Raw genomic sequence first — 26,252 nt, 5'->3', positions numbered from 1 at the left:
TGTGACATTAAGCTTTACATACTGACTTTCAGCTTCGACAAAATGCTTTCATAGAGTCATCAAAATCTTCTGTCCTAAGAACAGCAAATGAATCTATTCTTAGCTGAGTTTAAGAGACTAATTTTCAAACAATACCCTCAAAATGCTACTTATATCTATTCTTTTACATATATTCAAAATAACTGAGTTATCATTAGAATAAACACTTTTTAATCCTCCAACTTTCTAGATCTCTTCATTTTGCCCATCTAACAGAATACACTTGATTAAAACCAGGGGTTCTTTCAAAAGTATGCTCAACACACCAGAAAACCATCCTAAACAAAACATCCTGCATTTCAGCACCACGGCGCCTCATCGCAGAGCAGCAAATCACCAACAAGAACACCAGTGACATGATAACAAGATTGCACTCTACTATCTCTGTGCTTTGCACTCCTCAAAATGCTATCATGTTCCAGCCTATGATATTTTATGGCTGAAAGCACATGGGAGCTGAAAAAAGGATTTTTTTCATCTTTAAGAGGATTAATATCTGAAGGCGAACAAATTCGGGAATTTTGTCAAACAAATGAGCAGTAATAAGAGACATCATTAACCTCAAAAAACGTGCAACTGGCAAATACCTCCTGAGTGCCTGCCAGGTAGCAGGCACTATTCAAACATGATGCCTACAGAAATTTTAAAATGTTATTTCATTGCAGTTCTTAACATGTTTATATTATAAATAAACACACATGCCTTGTATACATACAAATAACAAAAAATACCTGAAGGGCCGTGAGGATATTGGCTAAGGCTTGTCCATATGTGTCATGACAGTGAACGGCAAGAACACCGGGTGGGATTTCCTTCATGACACTTTCCAGCATTCTCTTCATGCTTCCTGGAGTTCCTACTCCAATTGTGTCTCCCAGGGAGATCTCATAACAGCCCATGCTGTACAATCTCTTCGATACCTGTGGTACAGGTAAAGAGCTTATAAAATAATGGAAATGAACAGAGTCACATCCTGATGTTCCTCAGGAAACACCATCTAAAAATCATAACTAAGATCAGGACACATCCATGGAAAACATTTTAATTTTCCAGCCCAAATACATGCTCATTAAATCCTGATTATTATATAAAGCCCTGAATGATATTACTGTAAGTATCTTTTCTTAATATTCGTTTGCTTTATAATCATATCCATTTATTGGATAATGATTATAATCCATGTATTGATTTACATGTTTAATTACAAATTATAAACTATAATTTTAACTATGGCAGACTCACTTTTCTTAACTCTCTAATTGAACAGAAGCATTTCAAATTTGCTTTGGAAGTAACATTTCCCAAGGTATTAGAGGTCAAAAATTATCAATACCAGCTTCAGTTCCATCACTCAGTAGCTTTATAATTATTATAAATACTAGCTTTATAATACTTAGTAGAGTAACTAAGGATTTCTGCCTTAATTTTTCTGGCTTATATATATCTATGATCTTGCATTTTTTGACTCAAGTGCTAAGTAGTGATAGTACAAAGAGATATACTGCAGGGTCCCTTCAAGCTAAATAGCTGAGGCTACTTTGAAGAGAATAAGAATTTGCATGAAAGCAGCATGGTATTTTGACAAAGACATGGGTTCTGGTGTCCAACGGGCCTGGATTTAATCTCAGCTGTCACCCATGTTAGTCTGAGCAGAAAATGAAAGAAAATGAACCTCTTTAAACTTTTGTCCCTAGTCTCTAGAAAACCGACAACAAAATACCCTTATTTAGCATATTTTTAATCCTTATTTTTTTAAGAATTACAATAATAACAGTGATGTCAACAATGACATATTTGTCAATAGAAATGAGATTATAAATCACTTTGTACAAAATCTGGCACAGGGGCACTCATTAATTCATTTACTATCAATTTCTTCAGTCCCGTTTCATGTCAGGCACTGTGCTAGGGGCTGGTATATGATGGACAGACAAATATTGAGATGGTTCAGGCTATTAGAGAGCCTGGAGTCAAACGAGGACAGACCTTAATCACTTCCATTCGGGAACGTGGAATTACAGCTAAAATAAGAATTTTTAGACAAAGAGACAAAGAAACAGGATTCTAAGAGCACATGGCAAAGGGAATGACCCAGATCTGTCAAGCAGCAAGGGCCCAAGTGACAACTTAAGATAAACTAAGCACTGACTTTTTCAAGAGGATAAGAAAAAAAGTGTATGAGAAGAATATTCCAGGTAGAATATCAAATGTAGAGGTGAGTGTGTTCTAGGCAGCTGAAATAAAAAATGCAAAGAGCATTCCAAAATGGGAAAAAACTCAAATGTAAAGAGTTATGAGATGAGAAGCAAAAACCAAAGGGGAATAAAGCTGCATGAACCTGAGAGCTAGACATGGGGGAGACCATACAGAGCCTTGCAAACAGTTTAGAATTTTGGTCCAGGATTCTATTAGAAGAGCGATAGAAAGGCATGACAGAATTTGGGGTACTGGTGATAAAACCAGATTTGTTTTTCAGAAAGGCAATATCAATAACAATTTTAAAAACAGAATGTAGGCTACTCAGAAGGTAGAGTACCTTCTATCTAGGTAGAGGACTATTATTTATTACTTAATGGAAACTTGGATTAAAAAAATCATTTAGTTCATCCTCTTCTACTGCCTGTTAAATGCTAGAATTTCTTACTGGCCAGAGAGAGAGAATGAGGCTTCAAAGGAAAATCGTAAGTGTGGTATTAAGGGAATACAAGGAATACAAACGTGTTGCAAAAGGGACAGAATGACCAGTCACTAGTCCCAAATTCTGCTGAGAAGAAGTCAAGATGAGGGCAAAATATAATCTTGCATGTCTTAGTGACCAGTGCAAAACAGTGATCTTATCAACAGGGATTTCAATGGAATGGTGGTCTGGAAGTGAACTTGGGGTATGATGAAGAATTGGGGGCACGTGAGGAAATGAACGCCACTACTATAGACAGTCCTTTGAAGAAGTTTAGATGTAGAAGGACGGAGATAGTCAATAATTAGATGAGGGTGCTCAATTAAGAAAGTTTTCGATCCTGGCTGGTGTGGGTCAGTGGACTGAGTGCCAGCTTGGGAATGAAAAGGTCACCAGCTTGATTCCCGGTCCTGGCACATGCCTAGGTTGCTGGCCAGGTGCCCAGTTGTGGGCGTGGGAGGCAAGTGATCAACGTTTCTCTTCCTATCTTTCTCCCTTCCTTTTCCCCTCTAAGAAATAAATAAAATCTTTAAAAAAGAATGTTTTCAGATGAAAGAGGCTAAGCGTGTTCAACTGTCCACATAATGAGTCTAAGCAGTTGCATATACAGGGACTTAAGTAAAGGGAAGGACTAGGGCCTTGAAAGACTAGAGAGTGAATACGATTTGCATTAGTCATTTCAGAAAGTAAGAGAGTGAATTGGCTACAAATACATTAGAACAGCTCAGAAGAGCTGCTGGTGATGAATTCCTAAGTTTCTAATCTTCCTGTTACATAATTCTTTTCAGCGACTGCCCAGCATGGAGGTGCAGGAGTGGAGAGCCTGAGGGTACGTGTGGCCTATCCAGAGATGGCATGAGGCCCGGGCAGAAGAGCAAGGGGTTTGGTATATTGGCAGAATTGGATCCAGGTTTTGTGGAGTCTGAATTGAGATAATTATGGAAGTGTTCTTTAAGGAAAAAATACCTAATTGTGATTACAAACTAATAACAAGAGTCTTGGAAGGATCCCATGCAGCTGAAGGACGACAACACGTAAGCTTCATTATTTTACAGTGTAGCTGCCTTGGTGTTGCAAAGGCCTTGCTTAAATAATGGAGCTTCCATGACCTGTTCCTCATATAAAAAATCTGTAGCAACTTTCTTTTTTTTTTAAAGATTTTATTTATTTTTTTAATATAATTTTTATTTAATTCTTGTTCAAAAGTTAAAATGAATGCACAAAAACAGTATTGGCTTTAGTCAAACCGGAAGTGTATTCAGCCTAAATTTCAATTTCTAACAATGCTATCTTCACTGCTTCAGAACCACATTAGTAATTTATGAACATTAACACCCTAACAACAGGTGCACATTAATATACTTCCAAATGAGCTTATGAGATAGTTTAATATAATTTCAAAGAATGGGCATTTTGCATTCATTAGTATCAGTTAATATACAGGAACGGTAAGTAAAACATGAACTTCAATAATGGTCCTTCATGACTCATCTACTGCTATAAACTTGTTCTGTAATAGCAACTTGTATCTCAGCAGTAAGAGCCATAGAACCCCAAAGGAACAAAAGCTGCTGAAGCAGTGTAGACTGATACAAGGGCCAAAAACACGCAAGAGGAAAACAAAGGGATGCCCCCTGAGCAGTCAAGGCAAAGGGAAAGAGATTGCGCACACACTGCCAGGAAGGATAGCAAGCTCACTCAGGTGAAAACAAAGCAGGTATTGTGATTCCCTGCAGCTTTGAGCCCTCAAAAGATAAAACTCAAATGTTATTTAACTTTGAACAGCTACAGGCAAGAAACGGGTCTTTAGTGTTAAAGTGAAACTATTAGTTAAGCAATCCCAGGGCTCCCACTGCACAGTTTCCTTTGGCCTTTGTTATGCTGATGAACTAAGCCATAAAGAAAACAGACCCATACTATCCATCATTTTACCGGGAACAGAAGGCATATCTTACTTCGGTCACTTTTTGCGGTGTGATGCTTCCTTCATACGGACAGCCCAGGACACAAGACACATACCTACATTTAAAACACAGAACCATATAAATGTAAATATGGTGGATAAGTCACCTCCTAATTTCCATTCTACAAAAATAAACAAACAGCCAAAAATGCATCAAAAATATTTTCACTACTCCTTCATTAGTATTTTAATGCTCAGACCAAACAAACACAATTTCTGAACATCTTCAATTTGATTCACATGGTTATGTTTTTAAGAATTACAATTTGATACATGTTATTTGATGGCAGACAGAATACGATAATAGGGGTTTATCTTGTAGGGTTGTTTATACCATAGCAACATGTGGACATTCAAAGCAGAAAATACCAGTGAAATAAATAGTTTGATCTAAATGAGTACACACATTAAACTATCCAGGTTTTTGAAACTGTATAGTAAAAGCATGTAGATGACTAACTGGATTTCTCTCTTCACTCCCATCTGGATGTCTTGGCCTCATTTAGATAGTCATTAATCACCCCAAAACTCCTAGAGCTGGCCACAACCTCAAAGTTCATCTTGTTTCTCTCTCATGGGTATACCTAAATCATCCCAAACAGAAGAGTGCCTAGTCTGCTTTTAATAGGCTCCAAATAAAGATATTCTATAAGCTTCTTCAACAATTTAATATAAAAAGTCAAGTCTTTCCTGCAAGGACAATGATACATTTCCATCTTAAAGTATTAAGCTTTAGAAAAAGTCTGTTTTAGCTATTTTCAGCTCAACACCAATCCCATTTTATTAAACTTTCCTCAGAGGCTTTACGACACTTGTATTAAAATAATGCATCATGCATCTGATTGTCAGGAATGAAGCAATACATATGAGGGAGAGAGGGATGGTGGGAAAAGAAGCTGGAGATCTGGTTTTTGGGTCCAAATATGAAAGTCTTTAGATAGCAAGGCCCGTGAAGGCCATGGCAAGGAGTCTGAACTTTGAGGTCGTTCAAAATGACTGTGAGGCACTCACAATTACTAGGTGAGGTACTGACAAGATGAGATTTGTTTTCCAGAAATGTAAGTTCTTGGCACCTCTGAAAGTGTTTGTCAGAGGAAAGGTGGAGTCAAGAACAGGAGAGAAGATAATACCGTATTTCCTAGATTCTAAAAGGCTTTTGAATTTCACAGTAGGTTTTGTAGTAAGAAAATATAATATATATTAAATGGTTCAATACATGTCCATTGATTCTAAAGATGTAACCTAATTTCAAAAGTATTAAAATATTAATAAAGTTGTGTTTTGACATTAAATAAAGAGGTCCCTAAGCCAGGCAAGCAGTTATGATGACAGGGAAAGAGGCAAATTCAAATAAAATTCAAAAGTGATGCTAAACAGGAAACCCATCTCTCTGCTTTTCCAATTACTATAAATATAAACCAAGTTTATTCTTTAAACAAGCTATACATTTCATCAAAATATGGGGAAAATGTTCTTGTGCCAACATAACATTGGAAAAGGTGGCTAAGGATAAAAAGGAGTAAATATTCTCAATTCAGATATAGTGATTATAGATAATGTGTTTGAAAATATAAGTACATTGATTCTGAATCCAATCTAGATGTGGATTAAATAGAAAATCTAGATGTGATTAAATAGAAAATCCAAGCCATACATTTATACGCTGTTCCTTTAAATGTGAAAAAGAAAAAATAACAAGTGCAAAATAATATGAAACAAAACTTTTCTGCATTTTTATTCCTTGGCCATAGCTACCACTTTATGCTATAATCCTAAATCTGAGTATATTTTCTTTCTTTTTGGGGGGGTTACATTATTTTCATTGTTAACATTATTACAGATGTCCCCATTTTCTGTTTCTTGGTCCACCTCAACCCAGCCCCTGTCGCCTCTTCCCTCTTGCCATCACCACACTCTTATCTATGTCTGTGGGTTATGCATATATGGTCTCTGACTAATCCCTTCACTTTCTTTGATTCAGTCCCTCCCACCCACCTCTCCTCTGACAACTGTCAGTCTGTTCCTTGTTTCTGTGCCTCTGATTTTATTTTGCTTGTTAGTTTATTTTGTTCCTTAGATTCCAGTTATAAGCGACATGATATGGTATTTGTCTTTCATTGCTTGGCTCGTTTCACTTAGCATAATAGTCTCCAGTTCCACCCATGCTTTGTAAAAGGTAAGAATCCCTTCTTTTTTACTGCTGTATAGTATTCCATCATGTAAATGTACCACAGGTGTTTTTTTTTATCCACTCTTCTACTAATGAGTACTTGGGCTGTTTTTAGACCTTGACTATCATAAATAATGGTGCTATGAACACAGGGGTACATACAATCTTTTGAATTGGTGTTTCGGGTTTCTTACGATATATTCTAGTAAGTGGAATCACTGGTAAGTGATCACTAGTAAGTAGTGCCCCTTTCAATTTTTTTGAGAAAACTCCACACTATTTTCCACAGTGGCTGTTAACAGTCTGTATTACCACCAACAGTGCCCTAGGGTTCCATTTTCTCTCATTCACTCAAGTTTTCCTGCTAGTCCTCTCCAGCATGGTAGTTTGCTTGCTCTTCACATTCCATTGTATTTCACCTTACTATGTTCTCCATCCTTGTAGTCATTTCTTTAACCTATTCACACAGGGGGCTACTTTCTCCAAAGTGAATGTGATCGTTCCCAACTGTGTCATTACTGTACTTTAACACTCTGAAAACAGAGGTCAGCAAAGTAAGGAACACAGACCTAATCCCTCTCATCCCTTTTTGGCAAATAAATTTTTATTGGAACAAAGCTATGCTCATCTGTTTAGCTATTATCAATGTCCACTTTTGTACTATAACAGCAGAGTGGAATAGTTGAAACAGAGGTGATCTGAACCACAAAACCTAAAATACTGCTCTCCAGCCTTTACAGAAAAATCTTGCCAACCACTGTAAAAAGTAAGGCATTTTCACCAGTCTGCAAAGACCCCCATCGTGATGGAAATACGCTACACCGCCTGCTTTGACTAGCGGCTAACATCATCAGTTCCTCAACTTCTGCTTTTCCCTGAAAATCTATTACAGTGGCTCTCAAACTTACCTGTGCAGAGTCACCTAAGGAGCTTCAGACACAAAACAAAATCCTGATGGTTAGGATATACTCCAAACTAGTTCAATCAGAAACTTAGAAAAAGGAATCCAACCATTAATATTTTTTTTAAAAATTAAAGTTCCATTATTCTGTGAAATTGAAAACCACTCAGCAATGAGCAATGACCTGGAGTGCCTGACTGATCCCCTTGCGTGGAGGGAGGGGGCAAACAGGAAAAGGGCTCATGGACATGGGCCACACGGTGGGGACTGCTGGGGGGAGGGGGGAGGGGACTAAGTGGTCATGGAAAAAAATAAAATAAAAATTAAATTAAAAACAAACAAACAAAAAGTAATATTAAATAGACTTGATAATATCTCATCTCAGGAATCTCCTCACTGCTAGGCTACAGCATTTTTATCAATCTTTGATTGACTGGACTGGTGCTTAAGTTTAGACTTTTTACTGTGAGGGCATTTTAATGGTGATTTTAGCTACTACAGGAGTTCCACAAGTTTTGTATTATTCAAATGTCCCTATGAAAGAAACCTGACTTCCTTGCCCTTGTCCCTGAGGACTTTACCAGTCCCAGGACACACTTCTACCTTAATTTCTCAGTTGGGTTTTTTTTTTTTAAAGATTTATTTATTTATTTATCTTTAGAGGAGAAGGGAAGGAGAGAAGGAGAGAAATATCAATGTATGGTTGCCTCTTATGAGTCCCTTGCTGGAAACTGGCCTGCAACCCAGGCATGTGCCCTGACTGGGAATCGAACTGCGATACTCTGGTTCGCAGCCCGCGCTCAATCCACTGAGCTACACCAACCAGGGCTCAGTTGGGTTTCTATTCACATGTTATAAATCCACAATCCACAGTTATACAAGGCATAGTTTCCAGTGACTGCACCGGCCAGCCGATGTTTTCAGGCTCCAAGAATAGTCATTTACAAATTCATGTTTTAGCAGAGCATCTATCTTTTCCCATTTAGGCATTAAAATTCTATTGCAAGTCACTAGGGATAGACACCCTATGTGCTAGTGGCATCGACCTGCAAGCTTATCATGTTTTCTTTGATAAAGTCTGGGGGCTTTCTTTTGTTTTCTGAGCTTGGCTAGATGTTTTAAAAGTTGCTATAGTTAGGTATTTCCAATAGAAATAGAAAAAGGAGTCGCTGCATCAGCTCAGCCCGCCACAGTCTCTCCTCTCTCACCGCTATGCAGATAACTCCAGGAACACCACCAAATCTCCTTAGGAATATTTCAGATTGGTTGCTCGACACATTCAGATGTCATATTAAGCTCAATACGTCCATAATGATGATTTGTTTCCCCTGCATTTGCCATTTAAAAAAAAAGAGTCATTTCCTGAGTCTGTCCTGCTGAATCACTTGATGGTCACCCTTTGAGAACATATTAAAAGGTTGGTTAATTCTTCCCCTCCAACCTCTATAGCCTGTGGTATCTGCCAATGACAGACCAAGTACACAGAATAGTCCCCGAGTACCCTCTGCGAGATAGCCACAGACACCTACCTGCTCTCCTTTCTTCTAGTCTCATGCCACTCATTTTCACTCCAATATCTATTGCCAAAATAATATTCCTAGAGAATTGATCTCATGACATAGTTTTCTTCTTTTCTAAACCCTCACATGATGATATGTTTTGTTTTATTTTTTTATAGAGAGGAAGGACAGCAAAACATCGATGTGAGAGAAACATCGATGGACGTCCTCCTGCACATGTCCTGACTGGGGATGGATCTCACAGCCCACACATGTGCCCCGCCCTGAAATTGAACCCACAACTATTTGGTGTATGGGATGGTGCTTCAACCAACTGAGCCACCCAGCCAGGGTGATATTTTTCCACTGAGAAAAATTTTTGACGGCTTGCCATTTTCTACCAAATAAACTTGGTATTCCAGTTCAGCAATTTGTGAAACCTCAATCCAACTTTCTACCTCTCTTACAGCATACAAGCCTCCAAAAGTCCTATCCCAGTAAAAGTAAATTTCTTCCTGTTACCCAAACATTTCTTGAGATTTCTCTCCACTATGTCTTTGCTCTTTGTAGATTTTTTGCTGTGCCTGAAAAGGCCATTATTTCTGAGTATGTTCCATATATTTACCTAGCTTTAATGACTTTATTTTATTAACTCCTCTCTGAACTTTCTCCAAAAATTTAATGTAATATTATTTTAACTTTAATAAAAGACTTATCTGTATCTCCCTTAATGTAGTTACTTACTTTTTTGACAATATAATAATTATTACCAGTCTTCTGTTAACTCTTTGAAATTAGGCTAATTTTTCATTGTCATATTCCACATGGTATCAAAAGACACTATTATTATGTGAAACACTCAATAATTCTTGAGTAAATTAATTCACCAATATGTTAGTTAAATGTCAGTTCGCCTTCTGAATAATTTTTCATAAAACTCCTCATCTATACAAAAATGTGTAACTAAATCCAGGCTACTAATGTTCTCATTCCTGTAGCCAGAGACGAGAGCATAGATTTGGAAGTCCAGATTTTTTTTTAAAGATTTTACTTATCGTTAGAGGGGAAGGGAAGGAGAGAGGGAGAGAAATACCAATGTATGGTTGCCTCTCGTGAGTCCCCTGCTGGGAACGGGCCTGCAACCCAGGCATGTGCCCTGACTGGGAATCGAACCGCGATACTCTGTTTCACAGGCCCATGCTCAATCCACTGAGCTACACCAGCCAGGGCCAGACTTGGTTTAAAACATTGTTTAGGATAACAGATAATAAAGAAATCACCAATCATATTGAAGCTCACTGCATTAAAATTAACAAAAATCAGTGTTACAATCTCTGTGGATTAAAATGTGAGTTATTTCTGCTTGTTGAAGCCATTTATCAGTATGGACAGTCCCTGAATTATAAGGTTTGACTTTAGGATGGCAAGAAAACCATGTGCACTCAGTAGAAGCCACACTTCAAACACAGAATTTTTACCTGTTCCCAGGTTAGCCCCGTGTAGTGCAGTGTTCTCTGCTGATACTGGGCAGAGCCAGTGAGGTGCCCAGTGTGCTCCTAGTCAGCACTGCGGACATTAAACAGGTGGTTGTCTACTCTGTATTCATTGTGTTAGAAGATTTTGCCAGATGGTAGACTAATGTAATTATTCTGAGCATGTTTAAGGTAGGCTAGGCTATGATATTCAGTGGGTTAGATGTATTCAGTGCATTTTCAACTTACGATATTTTCAACTTATGATGAGTTGACTGGGACAACCCCGTTCTAAGAGGAGCATCCATATTGTGAAAGATCATGATAAATGGCAAAACGGAGGCATCCGAGTCTGTAACAACTTTACCTAGTACAACTGAATCAATGAAAAAGCACCTACACTTAGGCCTTACCCAAGCCTACTTTCCCACAGTTACGTTCCTCCAATCATCTTGCCAAAAGAAAGAGAAAGGATCAGTAAAAGCCTTGAATAAATGCCACAAAGACTTAAGAGTGAAGAGAGTCAACCATTGATAGCCTCGGGGGGAGAAAAAAACAAGGCCCAGAGTGGAGAGATGGGACGTAATGTCTAAAGGTAATCAAGACATTTAAGTACATGAGCTGCTCTGACACACCAGTGAAGGATATGTCTACCTGTTCCATTAGCATTCCTTTTCTAATAAACCCAGCAGAAATGATTTTTTGAGCAATTATTATTCTCTTATCACTAGGGATGATGTAAAAAAATAAAGACTGCCCCTTGGTCTCAAAGAGTAATTCTGCTAAGATTCTCCTTTTGTTCTAAAATGTTAACTCTGCGAAATGTCAAAACATTCTTTTCTCAAAAGCTCTCTACGATGGCTATTCAGGTGTGACTGCACAAACACAGCTTTACACGTATTAATGATGTCTGGGTATCTCTTCTACTGGCATTCAGCGGCAATGGAATAATATCTAAGGCTAAGAAAACTACCAACCCTCATACAGACCACATGTATGAAAGAAAACAGCCTTAACAGATGTCTGATTTTTAGAGTTTTATGTGCCATATTTTGACTTACGATTTGAATGACTCTTCTGGGCCAACACAAAGGTCTTAGTTTTAACAGCAGAAGTAGTAAAGGAACTTGATTGATAAGCTGTCCATTTATAAAAAGATGGTGCCGTATGTGCAGGTGAATTCCATGGGGGTAGATCCTCCAGTGGAAGGTATCTGATGCATCAGTCATGGGAAACACAGCCTGTCAGTCACTGTGTATTTAAAACACTGAGCCCTCAATAGGAGGCTCATGATCAGACTCAACGAGGCTGCTTTTACCTTTGGGGTCAGGATCGGAATCCAATATGACACTTGGCATTAGACAGGGAAAGACAGAAAACACAACACATACATCATGGCCTAAACAGTGTGGCTAACAAACAAGTAGGTCACAAGTTCTCGAATCAATGCGTTGAGTTAGAAATGATCTCTCAAAGGGAAAACCAGCCAAAGGGATTAAAGGCTTCAATGTAAGATCTAAAATCATAAATGATATAAAAGAAAACATAGGCACTAAGCTCCTGATCACTGGCCTTAGCAATGCTTTTGTGGATTTGACTCCAATGGCAAAGGAAATATAAACAAAAATAAGCAAATGGGACCACGTCAAACTAAAAAGCTGCTGCGCAGCAAAGGAAACCATCAACAAAATAAAAGGCTACCAAGTGAATGCGAGGAGATATTTGAAATGATAGTTCCATTAAGAGATTAATATCCAAAATATTTAAAGAATTCATACAACTCAACAACAACCGCAAAAAAACAAACAAGCAAACAACCTGATTAAAATGTGGGCAGAGGATCTGGACAGACAGTTCTCCAAGGCAGGCACACAGTTGGCCAACAGGCACATAAAAAGTTGTTCAATGCTTCTAAGTATTAGGGTAACACAAATCAAAGCCATAATGAAATATCACCTCACACTTTTTAGAATGGTAATTATCAGAAAAAATAATAAGTGTTGGCAAGGATGCAAAGGAAAGGAAATCCTCACGCACTGTTGGTGGGAATGTAAATTGAGGCAGATACTATGGAAAATAGTATGTAGGTTTCTCAAAAAATTAAAAATAGAACCACCATATGATCCAGCCATTCCACTTCCAAGTATTTATCTGAAGAATCTGAAAACACTAATCTGAAAATATATATGTACCCTGTGTTTACTGTAGCATTATTTACAATAGCTAAGATATGCAAGCAACCAATAAATGTATAAAGAAGATGTGGTACATATACAGGGGTGGGCAAAAATAGGTTTATAGTTGTGAGTATGCAAAACACCAAGTTTATTCTTATATTATTATTATTATATTATTTATTTGCATTACAACTGTAAATCTACTTTTACCCACCTGTGTGTGTGTGTGTGTGTGCCACAGTACACATACACACACAATGAAATACTACTTGGCTATAAAGAAGATGAAATATTGCCATTTGCCACAACATGGATGGACCTTAAGGGTGTTACATACTAAGCCAAGTAAGTTGGAATTAAAAGAACAAAAATAATGTGATTTCACTCATGTGTCGAATTTTAAAAAAAAGGAAAAGAAAGAAACCAGTGGACTAAAGAAATGAAACAAAAACAAACTCATAGATAGAAACAATGGATTGGTGGTTACCAGAAAGAAGGGGGGTGGGGAGAGAACAAAATGGATAAAGGAAGTCAAATGGATGAGGAAGAATGTAGAGGAGACTTTTAGTGGTATGTTACCATGTATACAGATATTGAATTACAGTGCTGTACACCTGAAACTTACATAATGTTAATAGACCAAAGTTACCTCATTTAAAAGGTTATAATTAAAGTAAAATATTATGGCATCCTATAAATTTGTTTGTTTTTCTGTATCTAAAAGTGTGACTGTCATTATTAGTTTAATTACTAATTTGTTTTTTTATTCCCTGTTCTTATTATCTTGTAGCTTTATTGTTTTCTGGAAATTTGAGGTAAAAATTCTGCAGTTAAAATTCACAAATATTTTTACATTTTTAAATTGTTTTAAAACAATGAGTGAATCATTTTGTTTGGCTCCTAAAAATGTTTAAACTATGGTTTGTTTGTGTGTTTTTTTAACCTTCAGTAGGCTCAGATTTTCAGGAGGTTAATTGTGGGTCAAGTCATTCTAGGCCATTGTGTAAGAGAGGCCTAAGACATAATTGAAAATGTTTTGCTTTCATATGTGCAGCTGCTATCTTTTGAATTTTACCATACATTTATACACATTTTAAGGGAAAAATTAATAAAGGCACCTCAGTGACAGTCTCCTTTTTAAATCAATATTCTGGTAATATTGATTACCAGAGCATGTAATACTGATTACTGGAGCATGTGATTCTTGTCACAAGTACTTAGACTAGTGATTTTTAACTTTTTCATCTCATGGCACGCAAACTAATTGCTAACATTCTGCAGCATTATCAAAAGTGTTTTTTGCTGGTCTGACAAAAATAGGTACAAAGTTGATTCACTTACACTGGACGGCTATTGTTCTGTCGGCTGCTGTCATTTTCTTATTTGACAATTTAAGGGAAAAGGCATCAATGCTTCTGACTAAACAGTCAAGTCTTGCATGTTCTAAAATATTTTGTGGCACCCAGGTTGAAAATCGCTTACTTTGATCACGTGATTCTTTAAAGAGAAGTTTGCACTTACTTAACGAAAAGGAGAAAAACCTGAATTTCTCATATGACACAATAGAGCACTATTATTTTGATATTTTGAGGCATTTCAGCTTTAAAAGGATCACAAGCCAAGAGATGATTCTTTGATCAAATGCCATTCATAAAAACAGAGCAAGTGATGACATTCATCGGATGCTGTTTTGTCTTTTTAACTCTTAAAAAATTTAGACATATTGGAAAATAACCTAGATTTTTTAAACCTATCATGTGAATTACACATTAAAGACTGAAGTCCAAGATGTAAACATCCCATTGCTCGTTCACATACAATGTACATGCAACAGCAGTTAGCTGACTCTGCGTTTTATGTCAGTGATTTGGCATAGTACCTCTTCCCCATGTGCCCCAGATGTTATATAAAGTTCCGAGCATGTATTAAAAATGTGTACGCATTGATGTGTACGTGTGTGTTTCAGGGAGGAAATCAAACACTGGCCTTCGTAACTTCAATAAAAGCTGTTATTTTGACCAAATGAAAGTTTACTGTTTTAATAAAAATTTAAACGGTGAGCATTATAAAATGTGTAGTGCCTTACGGCCTTTAAACCTAACGGCGGATGACATAAACTTTCTGGATGATGATCAAATCCATGTTGATGCAGCTGTTGCCACAGACAGACACACCGAAGCATCGACGTTGGTTTCAAGTAGTTGAGCGTGGCTCTTTCCTTTAAATGGGCACCAATGCCCTATGGTTTTTAAAAATGGGTACCTGAAACCCGGACCACCAGTTGAAATAAAATCTAATTTAAACTCTTTAAAAGTCTGGGGGAGGAAGAAGATAACTGTCAACTGCACAAATAAATAGTGAACTTACATACTGAAAGGGATATTTCTAAAAGTGAACAGTGTTTCAGAAAATGTGTTCCAAAGAATCCAAACGTGCACGGAGACGTCCACATCTGTCTGCAGCACAGCTCTACACTATGTCTCCGATGTATCTGCACACTGCTAATGTCACTTGACCGTGCATGACTTGTTTTCCATTTTGCACTTCTGTGCCCTTCCTGTCAAAGCCTGGAAGACTTTTCAAGTTGTAACATGGTTAGAAGTTTCTTTCCTGATGGGACAATATTATTGCCCAACAATCAGTATTAAAAAGGATTTGGGGTTTCTATTAGTTTTATTTCACTACCTGCTCGGTTTTATAAGTGGGAAACTAAGATAATAAAATCGGATAGCGTACAATTTATGTTTACATCCATCTTTCAACATTAAAAAACTTCCTGTTTGACATATAAGCTGCATATGTACTTCACTTTGTACATTTATGTGTTTTTTTTTCAGTTTTCCAATGAGAATTACTTTACTCTAAAACCTACACTCCACCTTGAAATACACATGGAAACAGAACAGCTTCTTTATTTTTCCCATTCCTTTAAAGGAAAGAGAGATCAGATAACTCATATTTGTTTGAATTTAGAAATACATAGTACATCACTTCTTTTTCATTGTGGCTTTAGAACTTTGCCTTAACATCAGGCATCCTTTGTATTCCTTCTATGGAAATACATTCTTATTTCATTTTTTCTTCTATGTGCTTTGCATGTTATGCATATATTTATTTACAAAAATAATTCTGTATCTCTGAAACACTCATATTGGAAACAGTATATAGAGAGAAAAATGTTAAACCAAAATAAGCAAATCAACATGATATTTCACTACGGTGCAGCCTAACTCCACTTGCTCTTCCAATGACCTTGGGTGAATTCTAATCCTTTTCTAATATTGTCCCTCCAAATTGGATCCATTGGTCTTTTTTCTTACTTGCTAAATATTTCTGGCCACTATGAACTTGGGTCACCTTATCCAAAGGAAGTACAATCTGCACCTAAATTCAATTCTGGAACTCAGGCTTCTCCTACAAATGCTATGCATTTTAATTTATTAAGATGATGTGGTTTGTTTATAATATTTCCATAAGGATAAACTCAATGAAAAATTAGCTAATATCTTAGAAACAACTTCGTTCTTAAGAAACAAAGACCTTATTATGCATTCCATAGAACACAGGCCTGGGTACAGATCCTGTTCGTAATAGATGCTGCAACTATTGGTCCTGGGCGCACACGAAAAAACAGAGCAGGCTTTCTCTCCCTTCTTCCCTGCTCACCTTTGTTTTGTGATCAGCCCAGAAAAGCAGGAAAGTTGGATGCTGAGGGGCAGGATAAATGAGTGAAATTCTGGGCCCAACCTCACATGCACCCCAAAGATTCAATTTTGTTTTACATAGCCTATTGAAGTTCTACATAAACTATTCTTTAAAAGAAAAAGTTGAGGCTCTTCAATTTTTTTAAGTATTTGGAAACCACATTAAATGATTCCTTTCCAAATGCTACTGTGAGTTTACACCAATTTATTAACTCACACCGGCCTGAAAACAAAAGATGGGCTGCATTTGGATAATTCAGTGTTAATAAAATGAGTAACAGTATCAGCTTTGCATGCTTGGTCCTCTGATCTCAGCTGCATTATACACTCCACAAACTAGATACACTTTAGTAATTATTAACTGATATTAATGAGACTTACCACTATACAGTCATGGCCCTGATCATATAAGGTACAAATAAGATACCCTAGGTATATCACTACGAATGGTAAAATAAGTCCTAGATAGATCATAAATGGTCTTTAATCATCGATGTTAACTAAATAGAATGTGTGGGACTCTGTAAGTACCCTCGTGCTGGAATGTTCATGTGCCTTGCAGACTTAACGACCTCTTCAAACTTCTCCATACTTTCTTCAATAGAACAGTTAATATTCTTCTTGCTAAATGACTCAGATGCAGCACCAAAAACGGATATCTCAGTGGCTCCTGCAGCAACCTGGAAAAAACATAATTTAAAGGCAAAAGCTAGTAATTTTAAAAAATGTAAATAATAGCTGAAGAAACATTAACCACTCTATAAAGGCATGCTTGTATTCTTTAACATCTGCCTTAGAACTGAAAACTGCATTCCTTTCATATTGCCACATACACTCTTTTGAAATGTAAAAATATTTTATAACTGAAAAATTTTACAAACTGCAACACTCATAAATATGAGGCACAGAAAACACAGTAATGATACACTGGTATAATACTGTCTTTTCTAAATTACGTTATCCTCCGAAATATTTAACCCTAATTAGGGAAAATACTAGCACTCCAATAAAACCTCTTAATATCTATGGAAAACATTATTTTTAGACCAATTATGAAAATTGTAAACAGAAAAGTACAGTAAAATTTGTGGATTTCTTCTCTTTCTACACTCCAACCAGAAAAAAAAACCAAACATTTTTCCAGTTCGCCATTTAAGTGATGCCCAAACTCTTCTTCCCATCTCTAATGTAACTTCCACTGGTTCGTGCCGTGACTGCCTTAACCATACTGTGTGTCTAATGACTAATCCTCTTGCCAGTCCCTAGATCCAAACGGTTCACCTACTGCATGTTCCTTCTGCCTCTTTTGCCATCTCCACTCCTTTCCCTGGACTTCTCCAGTGACTTGTTCTCAAACATCAAGCCTCCTAGTTTTCCAGTTGAAATTTAAGACTTTTTATAAATGTATTTCTAACATTGGGCCTAAATTTCCCTATCTTGACACCCTATCAATACATTGATAAAAAAAAAAGAAAAAAGATTCTGTCATCTTTCCAGTAAAATACACATAAATAAAGGCTTTCACTCTTTCATCCAAATAAATTTTAACATCTAAAATTAAAATTCTATTTGTTGAACACCTACTATGTGCCTGTATTGTTGTTAGTACCTTGCATGCCTTGTTTGTAATCAACAAACAATCCTGTATACTAAGTATCATTATCACATTTTACAGATGAGAAAATTGGGGACACAGACTAAACCACTAGCACAAATTCACAAAGCTAGCGTACCTTCTGGAGTTGTGTTTTGTGAAAGGCATGCCTGACTCCCAAGCCGAAATTTGTTTCACTCCATCACTCACCTTCTTAAGCTACCATGAAGGTGTCCTTTCAGTACCCTTTTACGGTACATACATCCCTGTCTTTGTTTAGGACTGAATGACAGTAATAGTTACAATTTCTTAAAATGCCTGTTTTTCCTTCACACTATGATAAACAATTATCCAATCAAAGATAAGAAAAGTGTTTTTAATAAGATACACTAAGACTCACAACCTCAACTTCACGCAATAGTGCCCAAGATACAAAAGTGAAAAGTATCCATTAATGACAGACACAGCTGCTACAAAACTCTCATGATAAAGCCATGTAAGCTAACACCTTAAGCCTTTACTTAAAGTTGCATTGATTCTTCTTGTATGCATAACTTTTAAATATTTTTGCATACACATTCTACGTCACAGAAGACTGGGAGAATAAGCCAGAAGGGGAATAGGAAAGGGGGTTACAGGTGTTTCCAATAACAGCAATTAGCTTCACATAGAGAGGGAACAGCAGCAACAGAAAGCTGATTATTTTTTTGCCAACTAGCTGATTATTTTTGTTGCCAAGAAAATAACCATACATCACAATATTAACTATAATATTGTATTGGTAAATGGTTAGGTTATATTCTATAGTCCTTATTTAAGAGGAATGAACAAAAATACTCACAAAAAATGTAATCAAAAGGGTAATTGTATTTTTGTGTTTTGATTCTTAAATGGTAAAATCAGAAGAAAAATTTATGTAGAGCATTTTAATCCTTAACTATGCCATGAGGTTACTAATCTCCATGTATTCATGTGAATACATTAGTACAGAATCTATCTGGGATAACAAGGGAGTTACATCTGACACCATTTGAACTCTGTAGAAAGTTTTAAAATAGCAGCATACTGATTTTAGAGAAATTAGTAGCATACTTACAGCACGGTGAAAACCCTGAAGATTAGGAGTAAGGACAGGATATCTAACTCCTGGATACTGATGAATGCCTTTCATGACTTCAGTGTGATCAGCCATCTTAAATACACAACAGTTATGCGTAAATATGTCACTTTGAATATTCTATCACGCATGCTTTTAGTTTTCCAGGAAGATTATAATTACAATTAATGGACATACAAAATAATGTTTGAAATAACAAAACTATGCCAAAATAGCTAAAAATAAGTAGTTGTCAGTGCCATAAATATGTAATACCAAGATCTGGGTTTAATTTATTCACACAAAGGATCTGGTTAAATAAGTGGTTACAAATAATCAGGAATTCTGGACTCCACATTTTTACTTGACTAATCTTTATTCTCTTCCTTCCATTTCTTGGGCCAAGCATGAAATACCCCCAAAACTGAGGAGAGTTTGAAAAGCAGTATTTACCTGCCACAGAAGAATTTTATGTCCAAATAATTTGAATCATTGTATGAAATTCTACAGTGATTAGTAAAAAGAAAGTTAGACATCTCTGTTAGAGTTCAACAAGACTGAGACCCTAGAACACTGCACAGATGCTTTGGTTAGTAGCAGTCGGCTTGCTTTATGTGGTCGACTTGCCATCATTGAACCACCGTTCGTTCTCACCATGCAAACAAAAAATACAATGGAGTACGCCACAGGAAAATTTAACTCATCCTGCCAAGACATTACTTTCCCATATTTTCTATGAATCTATAAAAATTGCATTGAATTAAAATATCAAATTGACTAGTTTGCCCCGAAGTCTAATTTAGCCTCCTGGAGCAATAATCGAGGGTCAAATCCTATAACCGTCACACAGAGAAATTAGCATTGATGCAGCTATGAGCTTTGCACATTTAAGACTAATAAATTTTGGCATGAACAATAAATATCAGGAATAACATATAAACAATGAAAATTATACAAGATGAGCATGGATAAAGCTATAAAAACATACATCAAACCAAAATTCATATCTTCAATATATAAGAATTGATGAGGAAAGACTTGTGTTTTCTCTATACATCTTGGTTTATTACAATAGCACATATTGTTTCTAATTTATAAGTGAAATAAATGTAAGTTAATTAAAGTATAAATGCTTTTCTTCATATGGCCACACTTCTGAAAAATATGAAATATTGTAATATGTACTCCTGTTGGTCAATTGGTCTTACTGACTCTCAGTTAAATGTCAGTGGAATTAAATATAATACTTTCAATGAATATAAATTCAATTAATTAAATAAAATTTTAAATATATTTGAAATTTAAAATTAATTATTTAGAAGTAAAACAAGTACATCTCATTGACTACCATCATGTCTTATTGACATTTAAGCTTTCACAGTTCATTCTATCCACACACATTTATTTCTGTCTAGAGTGTGATTCTTGCTCACCTACTTCATGGGGACTACATCCCTCACGCCACAGCTGCATCTTTTATAGACTGTCCACTATAGTCACCCACATTGCATAAAAGCTGTCTCTCATTTCTTTCTAAGTTGATTTGACTTTAATCCAGATGTTTACTGAGTACGTACTATGTCCAAAGCCCTATGCTAGGCCCTGAGGGAAATATAAATACAGAAAAGGAAGGTCTGTGCCCTGAATAATTTACAATACAGTTGGGGAGATAAAACAGATGCACATGGAAAGTTAATAAGCCAAAGGACATACTGGTTATAAATGAGAGAACAGACGTAAGATGTCAATATCAAGAAAGGCTGGTAGGTCCCTGTGATCCTAACTATGGAATATTAAAGTTTCCCAAAATATGACCACCGAAGTATTTCCAGTCGCACATGATATCCCAGAACCTCACCAATCGCCATCAAGAGGTGGACTCTTGTTTATCTTCTACTTGAGTCTGGGCAGGCTTGAGATTTCTCCAACAAATAGAGTATAGCAGAAATAATACTATGTGACTTCTAGGCGAGGTGATGGAAAAGGATACAGCTTCCATATGGCTTTCTCTCTGGGGGAAGCCACTGTGCAGAAACCAGCTGACACACCGTGAGAAACACTAGCTCATGCCGAGAGGCCATGGGAAGAGGCCCACATACAGAGATACATGTGAAGACAAACTTCGGCCCCAACCAGTCAACAGTCAGCATCATCCCCTAACTTTGTGATCAAAGGGAGATTTAGCTAACTTTAGCCTCAAGCATTTGAGGCACCAGATGAGGCCCTAGGCAGTGTATACCAGAGACAACCTGTCCCCTGTACTACCCTGTTCTGATTTTAATCCTCTGATTTTGTGAGCATAGCAAATGTTTATTTGCACCACTATGTTCTCAGGTAATTCATTACAAAGCTAAAAAATGCTGAGATAGTAAAAAAAAAAATCAATAGGGCTGAAAAAGAGGGAGGGGAAGATGCAGAGGTAAGAAGACATTATTTGGCTACAGAAGAGCCACACATTGTGATGTCTTTGAGTTAGGTTCACGTTACTCGAAATTTCAGATTTATTGTGAAAGCAACAGAAAGCCATGGGGAGTGGGTGATAAATTACCAGAAGATGGGAACAAATACAGTAATCTAGGAAGAATAGCCTGGGAGAGGGGCACGGGCAGTCTACAGGGAACAGAGGGGATTCTGATGCAATGGTGAGAACTCACCTGGTAACAAGTTCTGCTGTAGAGAGGGCACAGGGAGGAGGACTCCCGAAGGAAACCAGTAGGACACAGTGGCTACTAGTGTAAGGGACATGACTTTACTCAAAAAATGTGATCCTCAGTATTTTATAACCTTCTTTTTAAATGATTTAACATTCTGTGCCTATTTCAACACAATTCTTTTTTTCCCCCCAATTTTTTATTTAATTATTTTCAAGTACAGTTTTCTGTCTATTTCACCACAATTCTTGATTTCATTTTCATTTATTTAGCCTTTGTGCTAGAGTGTAATCCAGTTTCTCTCTCTCCATCTCTGTCTCTATTTCAGACATGAACATGCAAACATGCACATACAAATTATAATCCAAATTCAGAGCACGCGTTCCTAATTTTAGGCAGAAGGAAAAGCCAAGTTACTCCTAGTTTTAGGATATTGCAATGAAATCTAAAACAACACTCTCTTACTGGAGAATGTCATTTACAATATTAATACTTCTGTGTAAACATGGTATGTTTAAATATTTATTAGAGACATTTATATTAACATGGTAATAGATAGGAATAAAGAGTGCTTCTTAAACTGACACACTGATTGGGTGAAGCATGGCAGAACATTATAAAACAACACCAGGGTACAAAATTTAATCTTTAAGAAATAAAGGGCATATTATCCTCTAAGTAATTATTTCATGTTACATGTAATTATAACAAAACATTTAATCATAATGAATAAATTAATATAGTAAAACAATTATTTAATAAATGTTTCATTAGTAAAACTAGAAAATAAACAAATTAATTGACATACAAAATAATGTTTGAAATAACAAAATTATGCCAAAATAGCTAGAGTGTAATGACAAATTAAATTTCTGTTTTTAGTTAAACAGGCTATGCCACGATTAATTGCTTCTCAGGCACCCACACTTTCATAGGGATTCAAGTGGTCACAACAGTCATTCAACACTGCAAGAGGCTTAATATATGCAAGGTTTACAATGATCAGAATGTCATAGTTATAGTGTTCAGAGATCTTATTATATTTGCTTCTAACTATATGGGGTGATTAAGTTTGGACACCACATTATACATATGTAGACATCTTCTAATATTTTGTCTTTATCTGAATTCTATAATCTCTCCTCAGTATTTAGGAGAAAGGGTTTCCCATAAACTTAGGAGAAGGAAATATCGGGAATGTCAATTATATTTTGAAATATACCATAAAATTTACCATTGGGGCATACAAAAGTTAATTTTAAAATAATTACTTTTATTTTAAAATAACATGAGACCTTAAAAATTGATGTTTATAACTCATTTCAACATTCGAATCCTGATTCGTTTCAATTGTTTAACACTCACCACGTACCTAACATTGTGGCGCAGAAAAAGGAAGCAGATGCAGTCGATCCACCAGCTAGTGGGGAAGATATGTGCGTGTGTGTGTGTGTGTGTGCACGCGTGTGTGTGTGTATCAAAAATATAAAATAGTGCAGATATCATGTGATCTGAAGTTCCAAGGAACAAAGATTAAAAAGCATTCTTCTTTGCAACCTAAACTAGAATAATGACAAATATTTAAATTAAATCTTGTCTATACCAAATATAAATAACTCCGGGGCCTGGTTTCTTTTGAAGCAAATAGCCATAGAGTTTAATAAAGCAGAACTATTCATAGAGCTTAAAACTGTTTGTAAATATTCATACAGTAAAACTATTAATATATGCAGCCTTGGCCGGCATAGCTCGGTGGATTGAGCACAGGCCTGTGAATCAAAGGATCACCAGTTCAATTCCCAGTCAGGGCACATGCCTGAGTTGCAGGCTAGTTCCCAGCAGGGGACGCACGAGAGGCAACCATACATTGATGTTTCTCTCCCTCTCTCCTTCCCTTCCCCTCTAAATATAAATAAATAAAATCTTAAAGAAAACTATTAATATATACAAATATATAGTTTCTGTGATAAATTTAACTTTCTAGTGTACTATAAAAGGAAATTATTTAAGAAGCCTACACTTAAAAAAATACTTAAAGTTCTTCATATAATTATGCCATGACATTTTACAGAAATTAGCTTAATTATTAAAGTCACATAATTCTGTCATTTTCAACTCTACTGCAATGGAAAGTAAAAACACTTACTAGTCTTCATTTATTTTCTAAAAAAGAAAACCAGCCAATAAAGGAAACAGAATATTCACTAGTTAAATTCTTTTCTGTTCCAACTGAATATATGTTGTGTGAGTTATTCAGTAAAACTCATGAAATAAATATTTATGACATATTTTAAGTGAAAATACATAGAAAAACAGAGGTTCTATTCTATTTTTTAAGGAAAACTCATTTCTATTCCTTTAAAAATTAATCACTGACCAAGGGTGGGAAGTGGGGATGGCTGGGGTGGGGCGAGTGGCAGGGGAAAAGGAGACAACTGTACTTGAACAACAATTTAAAAAATGAAAATAAATAAAAAATAAATAAAAATTAATCACTGATAAACATTCTTTTCCTTTTACCAGAACAAATGCAATTATAAAGATACCACATTATATAGGCCTCTAAATTCCAGAGATGCATTTATTATAAATTTTCGCATTAGCCACTCTTATTCACATTTATGATAAAACTGCTATATTTATTATTTTAACTCAACAAAACATTAGTAACTAACAAGATTTCAAACTATGTGAGAGTAATTGCTTTCTACCACCACAGAAATTATTCAGTGCATCTTTGTGGTTCTGTTCAAGTTGAGGCACATGTACTACATAATAGGGTGAAACATTAAGAGTTGGAGTTAACAATGTATCTGTGTATAAGGTTACCCAACACAAAGTATGAAATTATATTCCATGCAAAGAATAAATTAGATCCTGACATTATATAACACATAAAATGGCCCCATGGCTGGTGTAGCTCAATGGGTTGAGTGCAAGCCTGCGAACCAGACGTTCGCGATTCGATTCTCAGTCAGGGCACGTGCCTGGATTGCAGGCCAGTTCCCAGCAGGGGTCAGTTCCCAGCAGGGGATGCACGAGAAGCAACCATACACTGATGTTTCTCTTCCTCTCTCCTTCCCTTCCCCTTTAAAGATAAATAAAATATTAAAAAACATAAAATGTATGCATGATGCATACATACTCAAAATGATTCAAGGCTGAGCCATAGACCTGAAACCGTAAAACTGCTAGAAGACAACATAAGAAGAAAGCTTCACAGCACGGATGTTGGCAATGCTTACGTGGATATGACACCAAAAGGAGAGTCAACGAGAGAAAAAAACAGGCAAGTGGGACTATACCTAACCAAAAAGCTTCTGCACAGCAAAGGAAGCAATGAACAGAGTGAAAAGGCAACCTATGAGCTGGGGGGAATATTTGCAAATTATGTATCTGATAAGGAGTTAACACTCAAAATATGTAAGGAATACATACAACTCAATAGCAAAATACTGATAACAACAGCCACCACCCAGTTGAAAATGGGCAAGGAACTAGAATAGCCTTTCTTTAAAAAATACATTCCAGCAGCCAACAGCTTTATGAAAGGATGTTCAACATCACTACTCACAGAGAAATGCAAATAAAAACCACAATGATGTATCACCTCACTACTTTTGGGATGGCATTTATAAAAACAGCAAGACAAGCAATGGCAAAGACACAGAGAAAACTGAACTCTTGCACACTGTTGATAGGAATGTAAAATGGTACAGCCATTACAGAAAACAGTATGGGGGTTCCTCAAAAAATTAAAAATAGAACCACATGTTCCAGAAATTCCACTTCTGGGTATATAGCCATAAAAACTGAGATCTCAAAACCGAGAATCTCAAAGAGATATTTGCACTCCCATGTTCACTGCAGCATTATTCACGTGTCCAAAATGTGAAAACTACATAAATGTCCATGGATGGATGACTGGACAAAGAGGTGGCGTATACATACAATAAACTATTACCCAGCCTTAAAAAAAAGGAACTGTTGCCATGTACAACCTCTTGGATGAGCCTTGATGACACTGTGCTAAGTGAAATACACCAGTCACAGACAAAAAATACAGCATGATTCCACTTACATGAGGTTATTTAAAATCATCAGACACACAAAAACACAAAGGGGAATGAATGGTAGCTGGGGAAAATGGGGGGGGAGTTGCTGTTGTTCAGTGGGCAGAGCTCCCATCACACAAGATGATTGGGTTCTAGATCCGCTACACGGCATTCTGCCCGTGGTTGGCAGTGCCCGACACTGAGACTTTGCTGAGGGTAGATCTCATGTTGTGTATTCGTACCACAATAAGGAA

The 26,252-nt window shown here is 36.5% G+C and overlaps 1 protein-coding gene across 1 annotated transcript in view; it reads right to left on the bottom strand.

Moving 5' to 3' along the window:
- HMGCLL1 (3-hydroxy-3-methylglutaryl-CoA lyase like 1) overlaps nt 1–26,252 on the bottom strand; it is a 171,502-nt gene that overhangs the window by 82,528 nt on the left and 62,722 nt on the right. Inside the window, exons 4-7 of the mRNA XM_037056355.1 lie at nt 19,293–19,388; nt 17,134–17,282; nt 4,672–4,735; nt 771–959 (exon numbers count right to left, since the gene is read on the bottom strand). Coding sequence (XP_036912250.1) covers nt 771–959; nt 4,672–4,735; nt 17,134–17,282; nt 19,293–19,388 — 498 coding nt within the window. The remainder of the gene's footprint in view (nt 1–770; nt 960–4,671; nt 4,736–17,133; nt 17,283–19,292; nt 19,389–26,252) is intronic.

This window comes from Sturnira hondurensis, unplaced genomic scaffold, assembly GCF_014824575.4.
Source record: "Sturnira hondurensis isolate 20B ecotype Veracruz unplaced genomic scaffold, ASM1482457v3 Scaffold0008908, whole genome shotgun sequence".
NCBI lineage: Eukaryota > Metazoa > Chordata > Mammalia > Chiroptera > Phyllostomidae > Sturnira > Sturnira hondurensis.
This window is presented reverse-complemented; position numbering and strand designations above follow the sequence as displayed.